General features: G+C 39.4%; 1 protein-coding gene across 1 annotated transcript in view; it reads right to left on the reverse strand.

Moving 5' to 3' along the window:
* The window catches only part of zfpm1 (zinc finger protein, FOG family member 1), a 107,655-nt gene that overhangs the window by 55,863 nt on the left and 30,176 nt on the right, over nucleotides 1–21,616 (reverse strand). Inside the window, exon 2 of the mRNA XM_062420759.1 lies at nucleotides 2,493–2,639. Within this exon, the coding sequence (XP_062276743.1) occupies nucleotides 2,493–2,639 (147 nt within the window). The remainder of the gene's footprint in view (nucleotides 1–2,492; nucleotides 2,640–21,616) is intronic.

Genomic DNA, 21,616 nt, shown 5'->3' on the forward strand with positions numbered 1-21,616 from the left:
AATCAACAGTGTTATTGGGAGTTGTGGGGTAGGGGTGCAAAAAGGCTAAAATACAAACACACACACAGACACACACACACACACACACACACACACAAAAAAGAAACAAAGACTCCAAGTCAGTTTGCTATTGACAATCAAATTTGTGCAGTCTGCCTGAGCTCTCATCTTCTCCTTCTTCTTCTCCCACTATCTAATACACACATAACCCACCCCTCACCTCACCTCACACACACACACACACACACACACACACACACACACACACACACACCCCTAGCTAATCTCTAATCTCGTCTCGATTAGCACCTGACAGAATTTCCATGGGTTTATCAAACCGAGCCAACCAACAGACGCTTATCACTTCCAGCCCCCAAAATTTCACAAGAGCAGGAATTTTTGAGATTAAAAAAAAAAAAAAAAACCACACACACACACACACACACACACACACACACACACAGCGAGTGAAATCTTGAATAAGTGAAAAGAATATGACTGAGAACTCTGCTATCACGCGGTACAAGGAGGAGGAGGAGGAGAGGGGGCGGGGGCGGAGGGGGGATAAGAGGTGCACAAGGGGGCAGATTCACTGGAGCCACGGCATTCTTCTTTTTTTTTTTCTTCATATTTGTTCCATTTGTTTAGACACAATAGAGATGAGAGAGTGGTGCATGTAGACAGCTTCAAACCTCATAATGACTGCACAGTAGAGTTAACTGTCGATGAGAGAATTGATGAGGAGATCTTACAGTAACCACAATTAACTGCCAGCTAAATACATGTTTAGACATTTAGAAGAGCTGCTCACTGCTGATGCTCCCTGTCACTCTATCTGTAGCATTATAATCACTGATGGTAACTACACAGAACTCAGATGGTGAAACACTCTCATGGTTTTCCTGATGATTAGATGTAACTATGAGTGTGAGCAAGTGATCATAGGGACTATTTCTTGTGTCTGTGCATTATCTGGTATTAATGCACAGTAACATTAAACACTTAATTGAAGGTAAAGTACTTCTACCATCAACTATGTGTCATGACGTTAAATACAGGATATGAAATAGGCCCAGTTTAGATTTTAGTCACTTCTGTATTAACTCAAGTTTCTCCCCTTTGGTTTATGGTCCAAATATGGTGTGACCCATGTCTCTTATTGGATACTCCGCTTGCCTGAAGTCACATGACCATATATGCAACCCATCTTGGTAGATACACCATTGTCTGATACATGTATGGATGCACATAGCTGGGTTTTTTTTTTACCCTTTTAAATATTTTTCTGTTTTAGAATACAAAGGCCACGAGCTGAAACGTGTCGGTCTACTAATAAAGTTGTTCTATAGCTACCACCAAGTGTTGCTGGAGCTTTTTTTTAAGACTTCAAGCCCTGACAATATTTCTTGACATAAGAGATATCATGTTTGTGTGTTTGTGTTATAATAATCTATGTGCAGTGTTACAGGTGCATGTAGAGGCTGTTATATTCAATCTAACCTCCACTACTGAAAAATAAACATTTAAAAAAGGAAATAATTGATTGATCATTTTTAAGCAAAAATGCTAAAAAAAATAAAAATTAATTTAAAAAAAATAAATAAATAAAAATAAAAAAAAATTTAAAAAATAAAAAATAAAAATAAAAAATAAAAATAAAAAAAGATAAAAAAATAAAAATAAAAAAAAAAATAAAAAAATATTAAAAAAAATAAAAAATAAAAAATAAAAAATAAAGTAATCTTTTCTGGTTTGATCAGTGGTCTATGACTATGAATTGAATATTGATTATCAAAATACTGCCAGTTAATTGTCTGTCTGACTCACTGATGAATTCATCAACGGTTTCAGTTCTAGTGAATATTTTTTAGACTGTCCATCAGACAGAAAAAACATTTTATCGACCAAATGATTAACAATTAATGGTGAAGAATCAGCAAAAATGAATCATTGAAGTTCTTACAGGGTTACATAAAATTTGATGTGCAATCATAATGATTAGGTCAGCTCTGTCGGGGTGTGCTGTGATTGGTTAGCAGCACGGTTCCTACTTTACATGTCAAAGTTTGCCAAAGTAGAACACTGTGGAACTTCATCTTCATCACAGTGATTCAGTTGAATAGTGTTTCTAAATAAAGACACTAGTTGTAGGTGGGATGTTCTAAAGCTGAAGCACCACAAACAGAACTCCGTTAACTGTGGTGAAGGCAGCCTGGACAAATGAAACCATCAATCTGCACGACCAGATAACACATTCTGACAGTGGATATGATGGAAATGAATATATTTAAAAGCTTTAAAACATTGTTTCAGAGAAGATAATCCGCTCTAAAACCAGGATAAAATGTTTCAATTCAATTCAACAGACAATATGTTTCTGATCAATCTATCAGACAGGAACAAGCATCAGGCCTACATCTGCTGCTCATTCCTTTTTTTTTTTTTCTTTCCTCCGGTTCCCCTCACTTCACTGAACACCTCCCACCTCTCACCTTCATTGTACAGCGGTGTGTACGGCGGAGGGCTGGAGCTGTCGCCTTCCGCCGAATCGTCCGGGTCTGAGGCTCCTCCCTCCTCGCCCGATAGGCTGAGGTTGTCCGGCGTGTTCTCCTCGCCGCCGTCGAGATCGCCGAGGGAACCTGCGGGAGGAAGAGAGAGGGACGATGAATCACTGACAATCTACTCACACTGGTTCCATCTACTGCTGAGTCTGGAGATACTTCTGGGGGGATGGAGACACATTTGCAGCAGTTATTAAGATAGTTTTTAAAGATCAGATTAAAGATAAATTTCACCTTTTATACACTTAAATATAGTATGTTACACCGATATAAGCAGATTTAAGTATCTAATAATGTACAATATTTATCAGGAATTATAACTTCTCCTATGATGACATATTACAATAATAACATAAATATTATAGACTGTTACGATTGTGTTTTACTGTATTGTCGTTCATTATCTGTTTATATTAGGGCCCAACACATTTTACACACCTAACCCTTTTTTGCAATGATCCTTTAAATGTGGTTATCAAACACTTGTGACAGATATGTGATATTTAACGGCTTAACTATAAAATTCATGTTATGAAATGACATCAGTGCTCTGAAACTGTTTTATTGGGAATTTAATCATTATTATTAGCTACGAATAAAAACACTTGGCACTTAAAAGAAAGTGACCCATATTCAAATGAGATCAGGTGGCTTCCAAACAAAATGCACGTTAATAATAATAAAGACAAAAAGAAGTGTGATATAAAGTAAAGCACTCTAGAGATCTCTGTGTGTATTCAGAGTGTAATATAACACTGCAGGTCTGTGGAAGCAGAAGGATTGCAGTTTAATTGGCTTCCCATGAGCCTTGGGTCTAAACAGAGCGGTGCAGGAGAGGTGAAAAAATAAAAGAAGTGAGATTGTTCAACAAGCTACTTATGATTGTATGTAAGGGGAGGGGGGAAAATACCCTAAACACACTGATTTTCTTTAAATATATGAATATATATATTTAACTGGTCTCCTTTTTAAAAAAAAAATGGTTTCAATAATTGGACACGCTGAACGGTCTAATCCAGAAGATTAATAGCAGAAGCCAAGGGGGACCTTAAAGCCAAATTACAGTATACCTAAAATTGTAGCTAAAAGAGTGATTAGTGCAGGGCTGATCTGTATCAATTACAGTTTCATAATCCCTGCTGACCATAGTAATTATACAGTACTTTTGATCTATTTTAGCCTGTTTGAAGATTATATCCTTTAAAAAAAAAAAAAAAAATGGAGTGAGTTAATATGGATTTAATGTGACTGCTTCATTAACACGTCTCCCTCTCTATAAGATGAACGTATCGCTTTCAACGCCGCATTAACAGCTCTTCTCGCTTGTTTGTGTGTATCTAGAAGGAGAGTGAGTTACAGTTATTAGTGTTTCCAGGCTGGCTGATTTCACTTTCTATTACGTTGGAGCGCGTCCGATGACACGCCGCGTTTCTCAGCTCCCCGAGAGGATGCCATGATAGAATGATTCATTGGTTTAGAAGGAGGGGGTAACCGTTGCTTTTAAGAGGATTAGGGAGTGCTGGAGTGAGACTGTCAAAGAGAAGGGGGGGGGGGGGGGGGGGAACAACACACATGCATAATGATGATATATTGGAAAGTCAAGGAGGGTGGGCACATTGTTTTTTTTGTTTTTTTTCGAGTAAGTGAAATTAATACATAAAGGAAAAGCCGCCTTTTTTTTTTTTTTTTTAACTCCCCCTAAAAATCCAGACAGGTTGTAAATTAATTTTCCATTAGGTTGTGTCGAAGCAACGCAGGGGATTGTTTCGGAGCTAAAGCCGTGACTGGGGGGCGTATATATTTACAATGCTGGAACAAAGGAGTCTATAATCTATACAAAGCGCACAACAATACCCCGTGAATAAAGAAGCTTGTAGAGGAGAAAAAAAAAGGGAGAGGCAATTTTTCTAATTCTGTTAATTTCACTTCCAAAGCAATTAAAAAGCAGGCAGAGATAATGCTTGGAAACAATCACCGGCTGACAAAGTGTTTCTGTCTTTGTAAATGAAACATCTTTAGGGCTAATTTCAACTTCCACGCCTGCATGGTTCACTGTAATTTCAGATAAAAATTAACACAGCTAGATTTGGACCTTCATAAGAATACAAAAAAAAAAGATCGATCCTGTATACAATATTTTTAGAATTGGCTCTATGTTGCCCGAGCTTTTTTTTTTTTTTTTTTTTTTTTGCTAGATCTAATTTTCAGTATCTGTGAGGACATTTTCATACAATTAATTTTCCTTTAATCATAATTGTACAAAGGGACTTCTCTGTATAAAATTTCCAATTATATTTCCTGTTTAAAATGTTAAGTTTGAATTATGATTTCTTTTTCCTCATTACGGCTCGGCCTTTTTTTTTAATGAATCAATCGCTGCATCACTGCTTTCAGACATCAAATGGTGCGGAAAAGAAAAGTTCCAGCTCCCTTACTCTTTTATCCAAGGAGAAATATTCTCTCTTTCCTCCCCTTTTCTCTCTCTCTCTCTCTCTCTCTTTCTCTTTCCTGTCTCGGATAGTTGGCAGAAAGGATAGCGGGAGGCTGTGTGGAGGGGTGTGGGTGGGTGGGGGTGTGATAAAAAGCGCTGCGCATTCTACTTCATTTGCCAGTTTTAAAAGTTAAAGCCTTATTAATTGTTACGCTCCGTGATATATCCAACAGGAAAATTGGACACTGAGCTCATTTCCAGAGATGGAGAAATAATAATAATAAAAAAAACGAGGGACATCAATTAAGTTGAGACTTATCCAACAGCACCGCTTAAACTTTCGAGGTTGTGAGCTATAAAAAAAAAATAGAGGGAGAATCTAAACTGTTAATGAAAAAAGAGCCTCGAGCTCCCATTTCAAACTTAACACTCTCCAGCTTACGGATAAAACTTTCAATGGAAATGTTGAAGAACGAAAGTGAGGAAATATTTCACGAGTTCCTGTTTTTTGATGAATGGAGGAGGACACAGAACAGAACATGTGGTTATTGTTGCTGTGTGTTTGGATTAGAAGGAATGTAGTCTATTAGCAGCTACACTGACTCATGATGATTACAGTCAAATACACAAGCTGTTCCACATGTGATGAAAGGTGATTTCCAATAATAATGAAATGAAGCTGAAAGCATGATCAATGATCATTTAAACCACAGAGAACGCAGCTCATCATTGTTAGAGATCACGCTGAGGATTCAAGCCAAGAAAACGTCAGGTCTCATTTATTCCATTTTTTTTTTCCTTTTTTCTTTTTAATTTGTTCTTTGTTTTTCTTCATTTTTTTCTGTTCTACACTTGTTCTGTCTTATTATCAGCTTGTCAATCAACTGTGAAGCACATTAAACTACATTCATCTGTATGAAAGCGGTTATATAAATAACATTTGACTGATTGATTGATTTAGTAAATAATTTGAAAAAAAAAAGGATAAAGAACAGAAATCTTTAGTCTGATTATTTTATCGTCTCAGCAGCTAAAAATCCCCAAATACATCTAGTGTAAAAACTAAGACTGAGTGTCATTTAAAATGTTTAAATATCAATAAAGCTTATGAATGTAACAAAGACCAAAACATGACAAACAGGTTTTAAAACATGTGCTCAGTGTTCTGTCTTCTTGGTGTAAATGAGCCAATCTGATCAAATAATATGTAAAAAATCACAACAGCTTTCAACACCTGATGATGACCAGCTGCATTAACCTGCTATTTATTTTGCACATCTTGATGCAATAATACATTGATAATGGAAACAAATTGATTGATTTCATGTCAGTCAGTTAGAAATGAAAAGAGATGATAGACTATTGTAACAGGTGAAAAATAACCAACAGCTATTTGGATGATTGATAAATTGTTTAGATGATTTCTATGCTAAAATATTCAATATTCTCAGGTTTTGTGAGTATATTCTGCTTTTCTTACATGATAACACACTGATTCTTTTTATTCTGAAACTGATGATTGCACAAAACAAGGAGACTGATCATGAGCTTTAGGAAATTCACTTTTTTGGTACATTCCATTCAACAGCCAGACCTAGCTGAGATCAAACTCAAGACCGAGACCTGGATGTAAGATGTCTGATTTAATGCCCGACTGTGCACGAGTACACACTCAAATTCCTCTGCTAACATTTTACAGCAGCAGAACACATTATTAAGCTAACAGAATTTAAATTAAGGGAAAAAAATGATAGAGGTCTGGTTTTGAAATAAAGTTAGAGAGTCCCTGTTTTTCTTGATGAGGCCAACACAGATGTTGTAGAAGAGGAGCACTTGAGCTGCAGCACAGACACTGCAGCTGTCTGTCTCGGAGGCGCGAGGAGAGGCAGAACAAAGTGCTGCAGCTGATGAAGGCGCCAAAGATACTGCTTTATTAACTCTCCGTCCACATCAAACCTGCAGCGAGCAGCCCGCTGATTAAACACAGAGACAACACACATCAAACCTGCATGCTCAACAAGCCTGATTAAACAGACGCAAGCCTCGCCGCTCTCACGCTAATAACCCACCACACACTCACACACACACACACACACACACAAATACATTAGACCTGAAAGCAAGAGAAGCACAGAGACAGAGAGAGAGAGAGAGAGAAGCGCGTGTATCAGAAAATCACAGACTTGAGAAGAAAGAGAATTTTAGAGAAAGAAAAGGAGGAGAGGATGGGAAGGAGAGGAGGATGTGTGAGGCACCTGACACCGAGTCACGCACTGGAGAGGAGCCACTTATTGATCAGAGTGAGGAGAATTACCCACCACTGAGGAAAGACTTTTTAATCAACTTTGCACTTTAAACACTTCCCTCGAACGCTGCATGGGCTCTTATCACAGCTACCGCGGCTACCGTTCTCTACCTCCAACCCTCATACGACAGCCTACCCCGGCCCGGCCCTCCCCTCCCCTCCCCTCCCCTCCCTACCTCCCACCCCTCCACAAACCTCCCCGTGATATCGATCCGTTATATTCAGCTTCAATAAAAATCAGCTTTTTCCCTCCTCAGCCTTTAGGATCTGGAGCCACTAACGACTTCCCATTGATTACTCGGGGGATGACAAACTTGAGCAAAGCAATGGATTTTTCTTTTTTTTTTCTTTTTCTTCCCCGTCTAATCTGAATTCCCTGGGACTTATTGACCATCCCAATGTGATGATAAAATACCCAGAGTGCAGTGGGAAGAGGGGGCAGGTGGGGGGATGGATAGGTCACTAGCGCTCAGCTATTAGCCAATTTTTTCCCCCAGTGGTCATTTGTGATATTGCAGCAAAAACATCCCCCTGCAGCCCAAAAATCATTTTCCCCACAGACCACCACTGTAAACACACCAAAAGACACATCAAACTGCAAACAAGGTCAATTATGACTCTTTCTATTATACATTGATATATGGAGGTTTTTTATTTGTAAAACCTTACTTGAGTCAAGAAAAGCGATTTAAAAATATAGAGGCATCATCACACTGTAAAGTGTATGGGCGGAGCGGGGACTCACGGGCAGGGCCAGCGGGGGAAACACTATTGAGTATATTTAGTAAGCAAACCCGGAAGCTAGAAAAACTTTTTGTTGGTGTGTGTGCAAGCCTAGTAATTCTTATAGGACTGAATGGGCGCCATTTTTGGTCCAACTTTTATATTACATCCATGGTTACGGTCTGCAGGTTGATCAACATCTTTGCTGATGATGCTCTGCAATTCTGCACACATGTTCTGAAATTGATTTATTGTATTTATCTGATTGAAACCTGCAAGCTGACTGAAAAACACAACATTTAAATGATATAGGAACTAATAGTTTAACTGTTTAACTGTAATTGTTTTGAGTATGTCACCAAGCCTGCAATGTCCAGATTATACTTAGTCACTACTTACTCAGTTGATCATTTCTATATGTCTCTATTATTGATTCATCTGTCAATATGCCTTTCGTTTCTCAAAACTATGTAATCTTACATCTAAACCATCAATCATATAAACACAACAAAATAACCATCATCACACACTAAGGAGATCCATTCAAAACACAATGGTAAAAAACTGTACATTACTGTAATGATTAACGGCACTAATGGTTTCCCCAAAACCATCTCTTTCATTGTATCCTGAGGTTCTGATTTGTGTATGAACAACTTTGACTCTTATTGGAAAATTGTGTGTTAATTGGTTTCTAGCTGTGATGACTTGAGGTAACAATATTGAATGTTTTCTGACTGAGTGAAAACAAGAGGATATGTTTTTTTTTGTTTTGGGAAATGTGACTGATGGCGCCATGATTTGTTAATTGGCCCAAAAACTGTATGATCATTGTAAGAATTGTTTTTTTTTTTAAAAAGGGACCAAAACATTAGTATGACCAATACACTGTGGTGCTAGAGAGATAGCAGAGTGCAGGATCTTCTTTTCTCAAGAGTGAAGTGACATTTCCAAACACATCTGTATCAGACAGCTGGATGTGGATGTGTGAATATCTCCTTTGACAAAAAAAATGACCTACATCTTTAAAAAGAAAGTTCTGACTGATCCACAGAGCTAAAAGTATCTATAGCAATACTACGATTACTGATGCTGATAGTGAGCAACACAGGTGTCAATATAAATTCTGGCTTCTGGATTGTGCTACTAATTTCACTTCCTGTAAGTATAACATTACAGTAAGCGAGTGCATATACTGTTGCACCTGGAGGTGGAACGACTACAGCACCATTTTTCTCTCTCTCTAAGAAAAACAGCTGCCTTATAACAGAGAGGCTGCTTAGCTAATCAGAAATCACATTTTTTAAAACCTGTTTGACAATGAATTGGCCAATAAGAATTAAGGAGACAATACGTTTTGTCCAATACTGACCACAAAATACTGGACAACTTTGCATCTCCATGAATGTGAGCTTTTCAGGAACTACATCCAGACTAGCTTTGAGCTTGAAAACTATGTTGTTCTGATGTCTGAACATTCTCACTCATCCAGGTCATGGTTATCCAGGGAGGGTTGAATCGAGGGCAACTGGGTCCTCTTTAGGGAGTACATAATAAGGTCATATGTACATATTTTGGAAAAAGAGAACAGATGGCTTGAAAGAGGAGTGAAGGAGGCTATCTACATCAAAGAAGAGAACCCATCATTAAACAGAGGAGGAGGTCTACAACACCACTTATGCCCCATATTTCATCCCTTCCCAGGAAATATAACCAATCATATTTTGTCTCATTTACACTCAGGGTTAGGGTAAGGGTTACAGACTCCAACAATTCTAACAACTGGCGTTATAACAGTCAGGAGCATTACTGATAATGAACTTATTAACAACCCCACAGTAGTTAAATACCTGGGATTCCCTGCCAGCCAGTTAGAACTGAAGAAGCCCATTGGATGAGAGGTCTCCAAGTGTCTACAACACAGAAGTCCAGTTGCCTTCGATTCAACCCTTCTTGGACCCTTTCAGTTTATGGCTTTTGAAAGTTTTATATAATAATTAAGCATACCTTTTGGATATCAAGCTGTAGTTTGTGGTTTCAAACCCAAAAACAGTCCCGTCATCGCCAAAAGCTTCCCTGTGGAGTGGAGCGGTTGTCCTATATTAGTACTATGGAGGAGTTTAGTGTGTCTGGATGAGGATGCACATGCACACCATGTGACGCGCATCCCTGCCAATGATTTCATTCCAAACATCAACAGGTTACTGTAACCTGCCAAGACATTCAGCGACGTGGCAGCAAAGGCAGAAAAGAAAAATCAGCTTTGCTTATGTTTCACGAGGAAGGAATGGTGAGAAACATTAGAGAATTCCACATGGTATTTTTAACCTGCTACAGTACACAAGTATTTATGCCCTTTAATTAAAAACTGCATACGGGCCAATCAGACCGGTCGACGTCATATGTGATACAGCTTGATTGATTATCATTTGATTTAGTCCTGCAAGTGTACATTATTTTGATTAATCTGCATTTATCTCTCAATTCACATGTCAGAAAATAATGAACAATGTCCATCACAGTTTCCTAGAGCCCTCATCAAATGTCTTTTTGTGTCTAAAACCAGAAGGAAAAGCAGCAAATTCTCCCTTTTGAGAAGCTGGAAGCATATAAATGAGACACTTTTGCTAGAAAATTGATTTAAACAACTAAGAAAATGATTGTTATTATTAATCATGGCAGTTCTAATTAGATTATGTGTCATGATCAAATGATCGGTTTTAAACTGCTAGTCAGAAGGAAGCATTGAGTCTGATTTGTTGATAGAGTAGAGGAGTGGACCATTGAGTACTATGTGAACAGTATGAATTTTACTACTATAACTGTATTATAATGTGACTGTATGGCAGCATCAGTTAAAAACAGCTGGATTTAACGTTAACATAGGCCCCTCAGCTGATAAAGGAGGCTCTGAATGTTGCCTTTAAGTGTTTTTTTTTATGTGGCGCCAGCTCATAAGAACATTTTCATTCTACGCAGCAGCAGGTTCGCCGCCACACCTGCGAGAAAATGAAAAAGCAGTGGTCGGCAGATGTGTGGAGAAACAGGCTGAGTGAAAAAAGATGAATAAATATGCAGAAATAAAAGGGTGGAGAAGAAGATTTCAAGCAAAAAAAAAAAAAATCATAGTGTAAGGCTAATGATAATGAGTGATTATGCTAGTTAGATAAAAGGTTTGAGCTGATGCACTTAAACGCAGCACGACACCAAAACATCAAAAGGTCTGAAAATGAAATGAACGCAGTGGAAATAGAAGACTTTTTTTTTTTTATGATTGGTCGTCACAATATTCAATTGTTAACCTGACGGTGTGTGAGACTTGTACAGGGTCTGGAGTTCAGGAGAATTCGAGGCATTTTTGACTTTCAGGCCTCTACGTATACAATTTTTTTTTTTTTTAAATAAAAAAATCTCTCTCAGTCTCTGTCTCTTCTCTCATCCCTCATCTCTCTCCCTTTTTCCCCAACCTGCCGTCTCTCCTTTATATTCTCGCTTCCTCCTCCTCCTCCTCCTCCTCTCTTTCCATCATTATCTCTCCGTTCCTCATCTCCTCTTATCCCCCCTCCCTCTGCCCCCTCCCGCCCCGCCGTTGCCACCTTTCTTCCTCTCCGTCCCCTTTCAAAAATCACTCCTGCTCTCTCTCTCTCTCCATCCCTTACAATCCATCACCTTCCCTCTCTCTCTCTCTCTCTCTCTCTCTCTATTTTTTTCCTCTTTCTTTCTCCCTCCCTCCCTCCTCCTTCCCCCACCCACCCCCTTTTTTTTTTCTGGTGAAAAAGCGTAGTGACTGGGAGCGTCACTCTGTGTGGATAGCTGGGAGCCGTTGGCGGTTATCGGCTCCTGCAGACTCTCTCTGCCGGTCTGATCTGTCTCCTCTTCATTAAGCAAATACGCCGACGTGGAAATGAAAACATAATAGCTATTTGATTTCCAGCGAGATATTTTGCATATTGGTTCGGAGCTGATAGCGGAATTTCATCAAGTCGTTCTTTTTTTTTCTCTCTCTCTCTCTTTCCTTCTCTCCTCCCTCCCTCCCTCCCTCCCTCCCCTGCCGCCGCTGCCCTCCTCCCACCCTCACTTCTCCACCTCCTCCTCCTCCTTCCCCTCCATCCTCATGCTTTAAAAACTGAATTACTGAGCTGGGCCGGCTTTCAGAGAGATTTCTTTACATTGCTGGGAAGAGAAAAAAAAGAAATCTAGTTCCCCAGGAAGACTACTTAAACGATTAAATACCCCCCCCCCCCTTCTATTCCCATCTTTTTTCTCCCTCTCCCTTTTTTTTTTGATAACAAGGAAGGAAAATTTAAAGAATTCACAGTGCTTTAGGTTGACTATACTAATCAGAGATAGCAGTGAGGAAAATTAACTCCTTAATGAGCAGAGCCATCTCTGTGATAAAGGTGATGGGGAGACGGTGGGGTGCTGGGGACACAGGGGCTGAACCTTAGGAGAGCAACACAGAGACAGAGAGGGAGAGAGATAGAGAGTGATGGAGCTGGGGCCGGCGGATGGAGGGATGGGAGCGTAATCGAAAAACAAAACGAGAGAGGCTTGACACCGCGTGGGGGTGACAATTATTTTCCCTTCTCCTCTCCTCTGAGGAGATATTTGCTTCTTGGGTGTGAGGAGGGGCAGGTAAGAAGTGAGATAGTGGCGATAGCGTCCCCCGTCCCCCACCCCCTCCTTGTATCGCCACGGATACCCACAGTGCCTTTGCGCCATCAGCGGCGGCCGGTGATGGATGGTCCAGTTGGCGGGGTATCCTTCATGCCCCCCGGAGAGAAAAACTAGCCCTGGAGGAGAGGATCAGCAGCCTCTTCACAGCAGGCCTATCTGATAGTCCAGAGCCTCTCAGGAGGACTATTCACCGGCCCCCCGAACCCGCTGAAATAAATCTCCCTGCTGCTGCTTTCCATGTTGGAACAGCGTGTTGCTTCAGGCCTGATAGCGGTCCTGCCGTGTTACAGCTGCAGTACTGTACACACTAAACACACACACACACACACACACACCTTTGTCAATGGGTTCTGAGGTGAGAGTATTCTTCTTATCATCAACAAAAAAAAACAGCATTAGTCCACTGCTTTCTGACTTCCTTTCCTGTCTGTGGTACTCAGCCCCAATCACTGAGTCCTCCTGATGACATTTTATTTTAGTTTTATTTTGAAGTTTTCATTTTTCAACAAAGGCTCAGTCATTTCCTTGAAGAGCTGGGAACTGTAGTTTTTAACAAGTATTACTCAAAAAGGAGGAAATAGTGCATTTATATAGAAAAATAACAATTTTGATCATTGATTTATCATTTAAGTATTTTTTGAAAGAAATCAACAACAAAAAACAAAAAAAAGAATCACTGGTTCCAGCTTCACAAATGTAAATATTTGCTTTTTTTCTTGGCTAGTCAGTAGAATACATTTGGGTGTTGGACTTCTTATAGGACATAAGCTATTAATTAAGACACAAGTCACTTAGAGCCCTGTGAACCTGATTTCTTTCCCCCAAAATGTTCAGACTTTTTACTGACCAAACTATTACATCTAATGAAAAAAAACAGGCAGAATATTTAAAGAACTCGATATCTCAACACACCAAAGCATCTAGCCTTGTTATGTTCAAACACACTTTGAAAAATGTCTCAAACACACACACACACAGACCACACCAATTAATAAAAACTGATCACGGAACCATCGAGGAACACCAACACAAAGTTTCAACAACAACATGACGAAACGTTGCCGAGATGCTGCTGATAACATTTTGGAGATGCTGCATTTCAGCAGATTTCATCACCTTTGACTGAGAGATTCTATCAGACTCTTCTGACTAATACAAAGTCACATCTCTTCATCTCTGAGAACCGCTGTTCCGCTTCTAGTCTTTTGTTTTCACACAGATCGCTGCTCTTTTTTGGCTACTCTTCGTACACAGCTGCCATGTGATGGAGGAATGTTCTCCAGGCTCCGGAGGATGAAGAAACAAGAGAAATACTGTACCAATAAGTTCATGAAGATAGAGTATTATGCTTTTTTTTTTTTAAATGATCTCCTCTGAAGCTTCTCCTACAGCAGCAGCAGCAGCAGCAACAGCAGCATGGAGACACCTGGTGATGTGTTGGATCAAGTCTTTCCTCTGGTATTCTGTTTCACAACCGTTTCTTCTCTGGCAGCACTTCAGACGCACTCGCCCTGACAGACTCTTTTCATTTCCCCCCTCAAGGACGCCTCACTCCCACATACATCACAGAGGAGCGGCGGCGGCTGCGGCCTGCAAGTTTAAACACTGACGAGAAAGCAGCCTGTGAAAAAGTTAATGAAAAGCGAACATGTGTGCGTAATGATGATAACGGTTTGTGTACGTCTCTCTCTTCAAATAGTGAGAAATAGCAGCTTTCATGTGGCGACTGTTCATTCGCTATGATCAAACCCCTTCGTTTGCTGGTGATACTTTTTTTTTCTCCTCCGGTGTCGTGTCGTTGTTGTCGCCAAGGCAACCTGCGTGTTCAACGTGATGCCCAGACTTTTCTTTGGAGAAAAACCCCCTCTTGTTTCATTTTATCCTCTGTTTCAACACATGTGAGGTCACCAGTAGAACGCATCACATGACACAGTGAACTACCAGGAACCTGTGCACTGAGAGTTGCTGGATGAGGCTGCGCTGTGTTCTGGAAAAAGTTGAGACAAGCTCAAGACTTTTTGCAGAAAGATTGTGTGATTTATTGCTCTGTAATCAGACTCTTAAAATGTATGTGTGGGATACATTTCTTCATAGAGTGTTAATGTGTGAACAAATCAGTATTATACTGACAGATTCCTACTGTACCTTTAATCGGTCCACTTCCTGGATGAATCATTCAGTACAGGGAAAACGATTCAGTATACAGCTGTTTGAAGCTCTGTATGCCTCATCAATCAAATACATATCATCCAATGATGATAACTGAGAATGTCCATATTCTGTAGTTTCAGCTTCTACAGTGTGGATATTTTCACTAAACTGAGTATTTTTGGATTGTGGACTGTTCAAAACACACAAAAAAGACATTTAAGGACAACATCTTGCCATTTTTTCTATTTATCATAATTTTTGTTGCCATTTTTCACCGTTTTTCCACATTTTCTGACATTGCTAATTCTCATGACCTCCAACATTTAAATAATCTAATGGCTTGGAGCGCTTTGTTAACCCAATCGTTCCTGCGCATGCCGCATAAATGCAGCGTCCCTGGTTTCATTCCTCTCTCTCTCTCTCTCCTTGTTTTATCTCTATGCCATCGACTGTCAAATAAAGGCAAAAAATTCCCAAAAATAAAAAAAATGAAGAATTTAATGTTTTCTAAAATTGTGATTGCCATTTGTTTTAGTTTTTCACATTTTTTTCACCGTTTTCCACTGTTTTCTGACATTCTAAATTCTCATGACCTCCAACACTTAAAGAAAATTCTAAAATTGATTTTGGGAAACAGTGATTGCCATTTTTTTCTCAATTTTTCATGATTTTCTTTTTCATTCTTAATTCTCATGTCCACCAACACTTAAATATCTAATCATCTAATGTCTTGTAAAATCTCCAATTGACTGTTTTATTTCTTCATTTTATTTTCATGGGAATACAGACAGGATTCATCATTAAACCTATTTGACTGTATTAACTCTATCCTATCAAGGACTCCATCTGCTCCTCCTAACAGGTTATATTACCGACAATCTCAAAAAACACGAGCTTGCCAATACCACTCTTTATCTTTGCCGTGTGTGGTTATGATAAACATTTTGGAGGAAAGGGGGGTAACAACAGGTGGTGTTTCAATGAAAATGAGAAAAAAAAAAGAGGGGGGCGAAGGGGGGGTCGAGTTTGTTGGAAGGGAGGGTAGATAGAGAGCAGTTAACCGTGCAGCCTGAGCCGAGACCCTGGACTATTGAAGCCAGGCATGCAGACGAGAAAGCCAGCCGATAAGCCTGGCTGATAAAAGATAGAAAATAGCAGCAGATTTGAACTTTCCCACCGTCCTGAGATCCACAGAGAGGAGGAGGAGGAGGAGGGGTTGATTCAACTACTTATTGAATCCCTTCATATCTACAACCATACCCTCCTCCTACTCCTTCACCCCCTCCCCTTTTCCACACAAAAAAACAGCCAGGCAAGGCCACTGAGCTGAGTAGTGAATACAAGGTTGACACACACACACACACACACACACACACACACACACACACACACACGGTTCCCACTGCTGCACAATTCCACAACTCATCGAGAAACTGTAGAAATACTCTTGTGATACTCTAGAAATACCATGACTGGTGGGAACTGACATATACAGAGAGAACAATGGCTTGCACGTGCGTGCGCGCACACACACACACACACACACACACACACACACACACGCACACACACACACACACACACACAATTATCAGCATAATGTAATCTTTTATTACAGGATGTAAGAGTTAAAATAATCAAAAAGGTTTTATGGAGGGTTCGTGGAAAGGTCATGAAGAGCTCACTGGGTTCTCAACACCTTCACACACAAACACACACACACACACACAAGGTCATACAATAATGTGAAGTCTACCCATCATCACCCCATCCTCAAATCATATCAGAGACAGTGTTTCTTTCCATATCTCCCCCTCTCTCTCTCTCTCTCTCTCTCTCTCTCTATATCTCTCTCGATAAAATGAGACGTGGCCTTGAGTAAAATGGTGAGAATGTTCACACACTGCTACACACAACAGACAAACACGAGCTGTTTGCTGAAATAAGGTCATTGCCGTATCCGACATGGTTTTGGCTATGAAATGTATTGATGGGATTCATTCACAAGGTCTGAGCTGCAGACGTGCTGTGTCACCGGTCTGATTCTTACACTGCAGGACAGGTGTGTGTGACAGCCATGATGACACACACACACACACACATATATGTACTTAAAACTAATGTTTCATATATTCAAGGATGCTTCAAATAAGAGAATTATGAAGCAATTTACTTGATTAGTTCAGTGAAGTTGGGTAAAAAATACTCATCCTCATTCTTTAAGTTATTAAGGTGAGGTAAGGTATGGAAACTTTATTAATCCCCCTGGGGAGAAATTCAAAATTGACACAATAGTAGCTATATAAGGGTGAAAGTGATAAAAATCAATTTAATTTAAATTTAAAAAATAATAATATATATAGTATTACAACATATTTTAAGTGTGTGATTCTGTTATTTGTGAGGTGTTAAAAAGAAATGATACATTAATCTTCACGTAATCGGCTCTATTTTTCTTTTATGTGGCAGTTTTACCAGTTACTAACGGTCATAAACGAGCCTTCGTATGAATGCTAACGTAAGCTAACGTGAGATAGCCTGCTGCTCACACCATTTAAATAGGCAACGTTAGTGCTACACACACTTTTATGTCTGATTCTTACACTACAGGACAGGTGTGCACTTGTCAATAACCTGCTATGCAAAACACAGACGTTTCATATATTTAGGGATGCTTTGAAATGAGGGAATTATGAACTCACAGTTTCTAGCCAGAAGTTTAGCTCATTCTTATTGTTAAGTTATTACAGCGTGTATTAATTACCACTAACTTTAAAAGTGTTCAATTCTACTAACTATTAGGTTTTTAATAGAAATGGTGAGTTAATCTTCACATAATCAGCTCTACTTTTTCTTACTTTCTCTTTCTTTTTTCTTTTTCTATGGTTATAAACAAGCCTTCGTTTAATGCTAACGTAATGTAAGCTAACGTTAGATGGCGTGTCGCTCACACCATTTAAATAGGCAAAATTAGCTACTTTAATGTGTGTTGAGCACTTTTCAAATGACATGGATCAACTGTAATAGTGTTAAAATGAATTGTTATTGTGAATTGACAGGGATGGAGGTTTGGCAGCTTTTTTTACGTCTAGTCTGTAGCTGTCATTCCTGATATCTCCAACATGGGGAGAGTTGACATGAACAGTTTTCTGACTCATTATTATGATGAACAACATGGTGTGGAGGTGATGTCATATTAGTGGTACTCTGCACTGCCCTCAAACTTGAATCTTACATACATTTTAGAGATTTTTAAAGCTTTATTACCCCATGTTTTTATACGATTTTATTCATTTCTTATTTATTGTGTAGTTTCTATTGTTCCTCTCCTCTGATTGTGTTCTTGTCTTATGAATGTTTCTTGTTGTCAGGTATATGAGATCTTAATCTTGAGACACTGCCTGACTAAATAAAGATTAAATAAAATAAAATAAAATAAATAAATAAAAACCTTGATGCATTGCCACACACTCTGCATCTCATTTAATACATGAATCAGGCGTTGTTCATAAACAGGCTGCGTGAGAGTTTTTGTGTGTGTGTGTGTGTGTGTGTGTGTGTGTGTGTGTGTGTGTGTGTGTGTGTGTGTGTGTGTGTGAAATGCTGCATCACATTAACACATTACAGACAGATAGGGAAGGAGACGTCAAATGAAGGTAGGTCACAGGCTTTAATGTACGGCCGGATGTGCAACATGAGAGACGTTTCTCTTACATGTGCGTGTTTGTGTGTATTTGACTTGCAGTTTGATTAGTGTTTGACTTTAGTCAGCATGTGCGTGTGTGTGTGTGTGTGTGTGTGTGTGTGTATGTGTGTGATAAAATAAGCCTGATTGCTATCCCTACTCCTTGATCTCAGCCCTGAATAAAGGGGGGGAGGCAGATGAGATTATAATGGTATGCGGAGTGACTCCCTCCTCTGTGGTCCTCCCTGTCTGAGCACCACGTCTCTGACATGAACCAGGTCTCCTGTCCTCCACGCTGCCGTGCTGCAGACACTCCACACACACACACACACACACACACACACACACACACACAAAAAAAACACAAACAACCAAGAAAATACAACTGATGAAAAGTTGAAGTTTTGCTGTCCTCTTACTGTATTTCTTCTTTCTGTTTTTAGTTACTCATCTTCCTCCACACTTGTTTGGCTAAATAATCCTCCTTCTCTTCCTCCTCCTCCTCCTCACCCTCTCAAGTACAGCGGCCTTCGCTTTTGCTCTTTATCCGAGTGTCAACCCTGAAACCTCATGTCAACTGCAAAGCTACACAGGGGGATCACACACACGTACACACACACACACACACACACAAGGTCAATGTTTATACCAGAAAAAGTCCCCAAGAGGTAACAAAAGTGTGCGTGCGTACACTGACACACACACACACACACACACACACACAAAACACACGCATATGTTTCTGCTGGTCCCAGAGACTAAACACTCTGAGGGAGGGAGGAAAAACAGCTCCAGCAAACAGAGACAAAAACATGACTGAGAGTGCAACAAGAACTGCCCTGGGGATGGTGTGTGTGTGTGTGTGTGTGTGTGTATGTGGGGGGGCTGGCTTCAGCCAGTAAGATCCATCTGTTTTAATTGATGTATTTACAGTGCTGACTGATACTGATAGTCAGCTGCATGCTCTTCAGACTATTATGTCATCCTTCAAGTTCAAGTGTTTTATAGTTTCTTCATGGAAGTAAAACTGCTATTTTATAAAGAGCTTTGGGCATTAAAAGGTTAAATGTAAACATATGAAGAAATATCATCAATATAATTTCAATCAATTATCTTTGATTATGTTTATAGAGATGAATCTCAATTGCTGCATTAAGTATTAAGCAATAAGCAATAAAATCGATGGGGTATTATCAGCTTTCTTAGCTCATACCAAAGTGATTTGGGCTTGTGTTTCAATAACATGATCATAACTGTGGTTTGCTTAAAAATATATCATCGATCCCGCTCATCACTGTCAACCTCTTTTTTATATTTTAAGAAATGTACTACACATCAGAAGAACACCTGCTGTGCATTCAGATCATTCAAATAAAATCCTATATATAAAAAATATTGTATATATATATATGTGTAAATATATCTGCAAATATTAAAAGGTTTGAATAATGTAAAGTTGTCCCTGCAAACAGCATAGCGACTCGCTGATTTATTGCAAAAAAATGTAATATTAAACATATTATGAGTCCAAATTGCACCCAACTGGACACTGCACTACCTTTGTTCCCCAGTAATACACCCACCAAGTGAGGAGTCAATGGGGTGAACAGTTGAAGAGATACATGAAGGACATACATACATACATACACAAACACACACGCACAGATTGTTTCCTTTAGTAGAGAGATAGTCGAGCATTTTGGGAAACGCACCCATGTGCTGTCTTTCTCTGAGTGAGATGAGAGGATTGATATCGATCTCATGACAGGAAGCAGGAGGAAACAGTTAGCTTCACTCTGTCCAAAGTGAAAATATACACCTGCCCACACCTCTGAAGCAGACTCATTAATATGTTGTATCTTGTTTGTTTAATCCATACACTAACAGAAACATTAAAAAAAAAAAAAAAAAAAAGAAACAATCTGTGGGTCTGTGCAGTGTCTTCAGATAGGACCTGCCAGATATGGTGGATAAGCACAGATTTTAGTTTGGGGTCTTTAGAATGTAGACTGTACTGTACCAATCATACTGTTTTTCAGGGGGTAGTTTTACTTTTTTTTTTTTTTTTGTCCCTTTCATCTCTTTCCTTCATCACACCGGTCATTGTGTATCTACTCGTAACACATGACCCACATAGCACAGATGAGAACATTTTTTAATAACTTTCACTTGAAAATAACTCCATCTCGAAACTAGGGATGTGTCATTAAAACCAAATAATCGAATAGTCATTTGGAGGGTCTAAAGCTGACCTTTGTGCTGTGGTGGGGGGGGTTTTTTTCATTGAGAAACTTTAATGAAGTGTTGGGATGTGTAGTTTAGTATGAAGGGTTCATTAACAACTACTGCAGAGCAATTTTCACTTTCAGCCACTAGGAGGTACGTTTTTGTAAACCGCCTCCACCTTGTGAAGAAGTAGAACCTGACGGAGTGAATTTTTACTGCTTCCCTTGGCTACTTTGACTCGGTAGTAAGTTAGCATGCTAGCTAGCTGACTGGAGGGAACATGATGCAGACAAAGTCACACAAAAGCCCAGCGTGGAAAAACTTACAGTAAGTAAAAGTAGTATCTTGTCAGTTGTGAAATATGTTGAGCAGAGTGGAGCTGTTGTGGTTTCACACGGACAATGCTGACTCATGTGAAAAAGCTGCTGTCTGCTGTTACTACGGTTACTGAGGGAGACGGACCTGACGCTAACCACCAAACTAGTACGCTCCAAAAATCCACGCTGTTATATTTTTAGGGGTCTGTAAGCCTGTGAGATTTGAATCAATATGTTTCTGTAAAGAAATGAAGGCTGATTATCAGTTAAATAAATACAAGTTTGCTCAGTCAAAGCTTGGAATATTCGATAAGTCGTTGGTTATACCCACCAACTAGTCGACCCTTTTTTGCAAATATCCAAAAATGTTGAACTAGTCCTTTAAGAGCTGCTACATTATTACCTGCAGTAGATAGAGTGTGAGAACATTGGGGAGAGTTTATGAGTAGTTTGAATGTTGGCATTGCATTTCAACTCAAGTATTCCGTGAGGTTTTTTCTGTATAAGTAAGCGCGGATCAAGCCGCAAAAGAAAAAAAAA

This window comes from Scomber scombrus, chromosome 6, assembly GCF_963691925.1.
Source record: "Scomber scombrus chromosome 6, fScoSco1.1, whole genome shotgun sequence".
In the NCBI taxonomy this organism is placed as follows: Eukaryota; Metazoa; Chordata; class Actinopteri; order Scombriformes; family Scombridae; genus Scomber; species Scomber scombrus.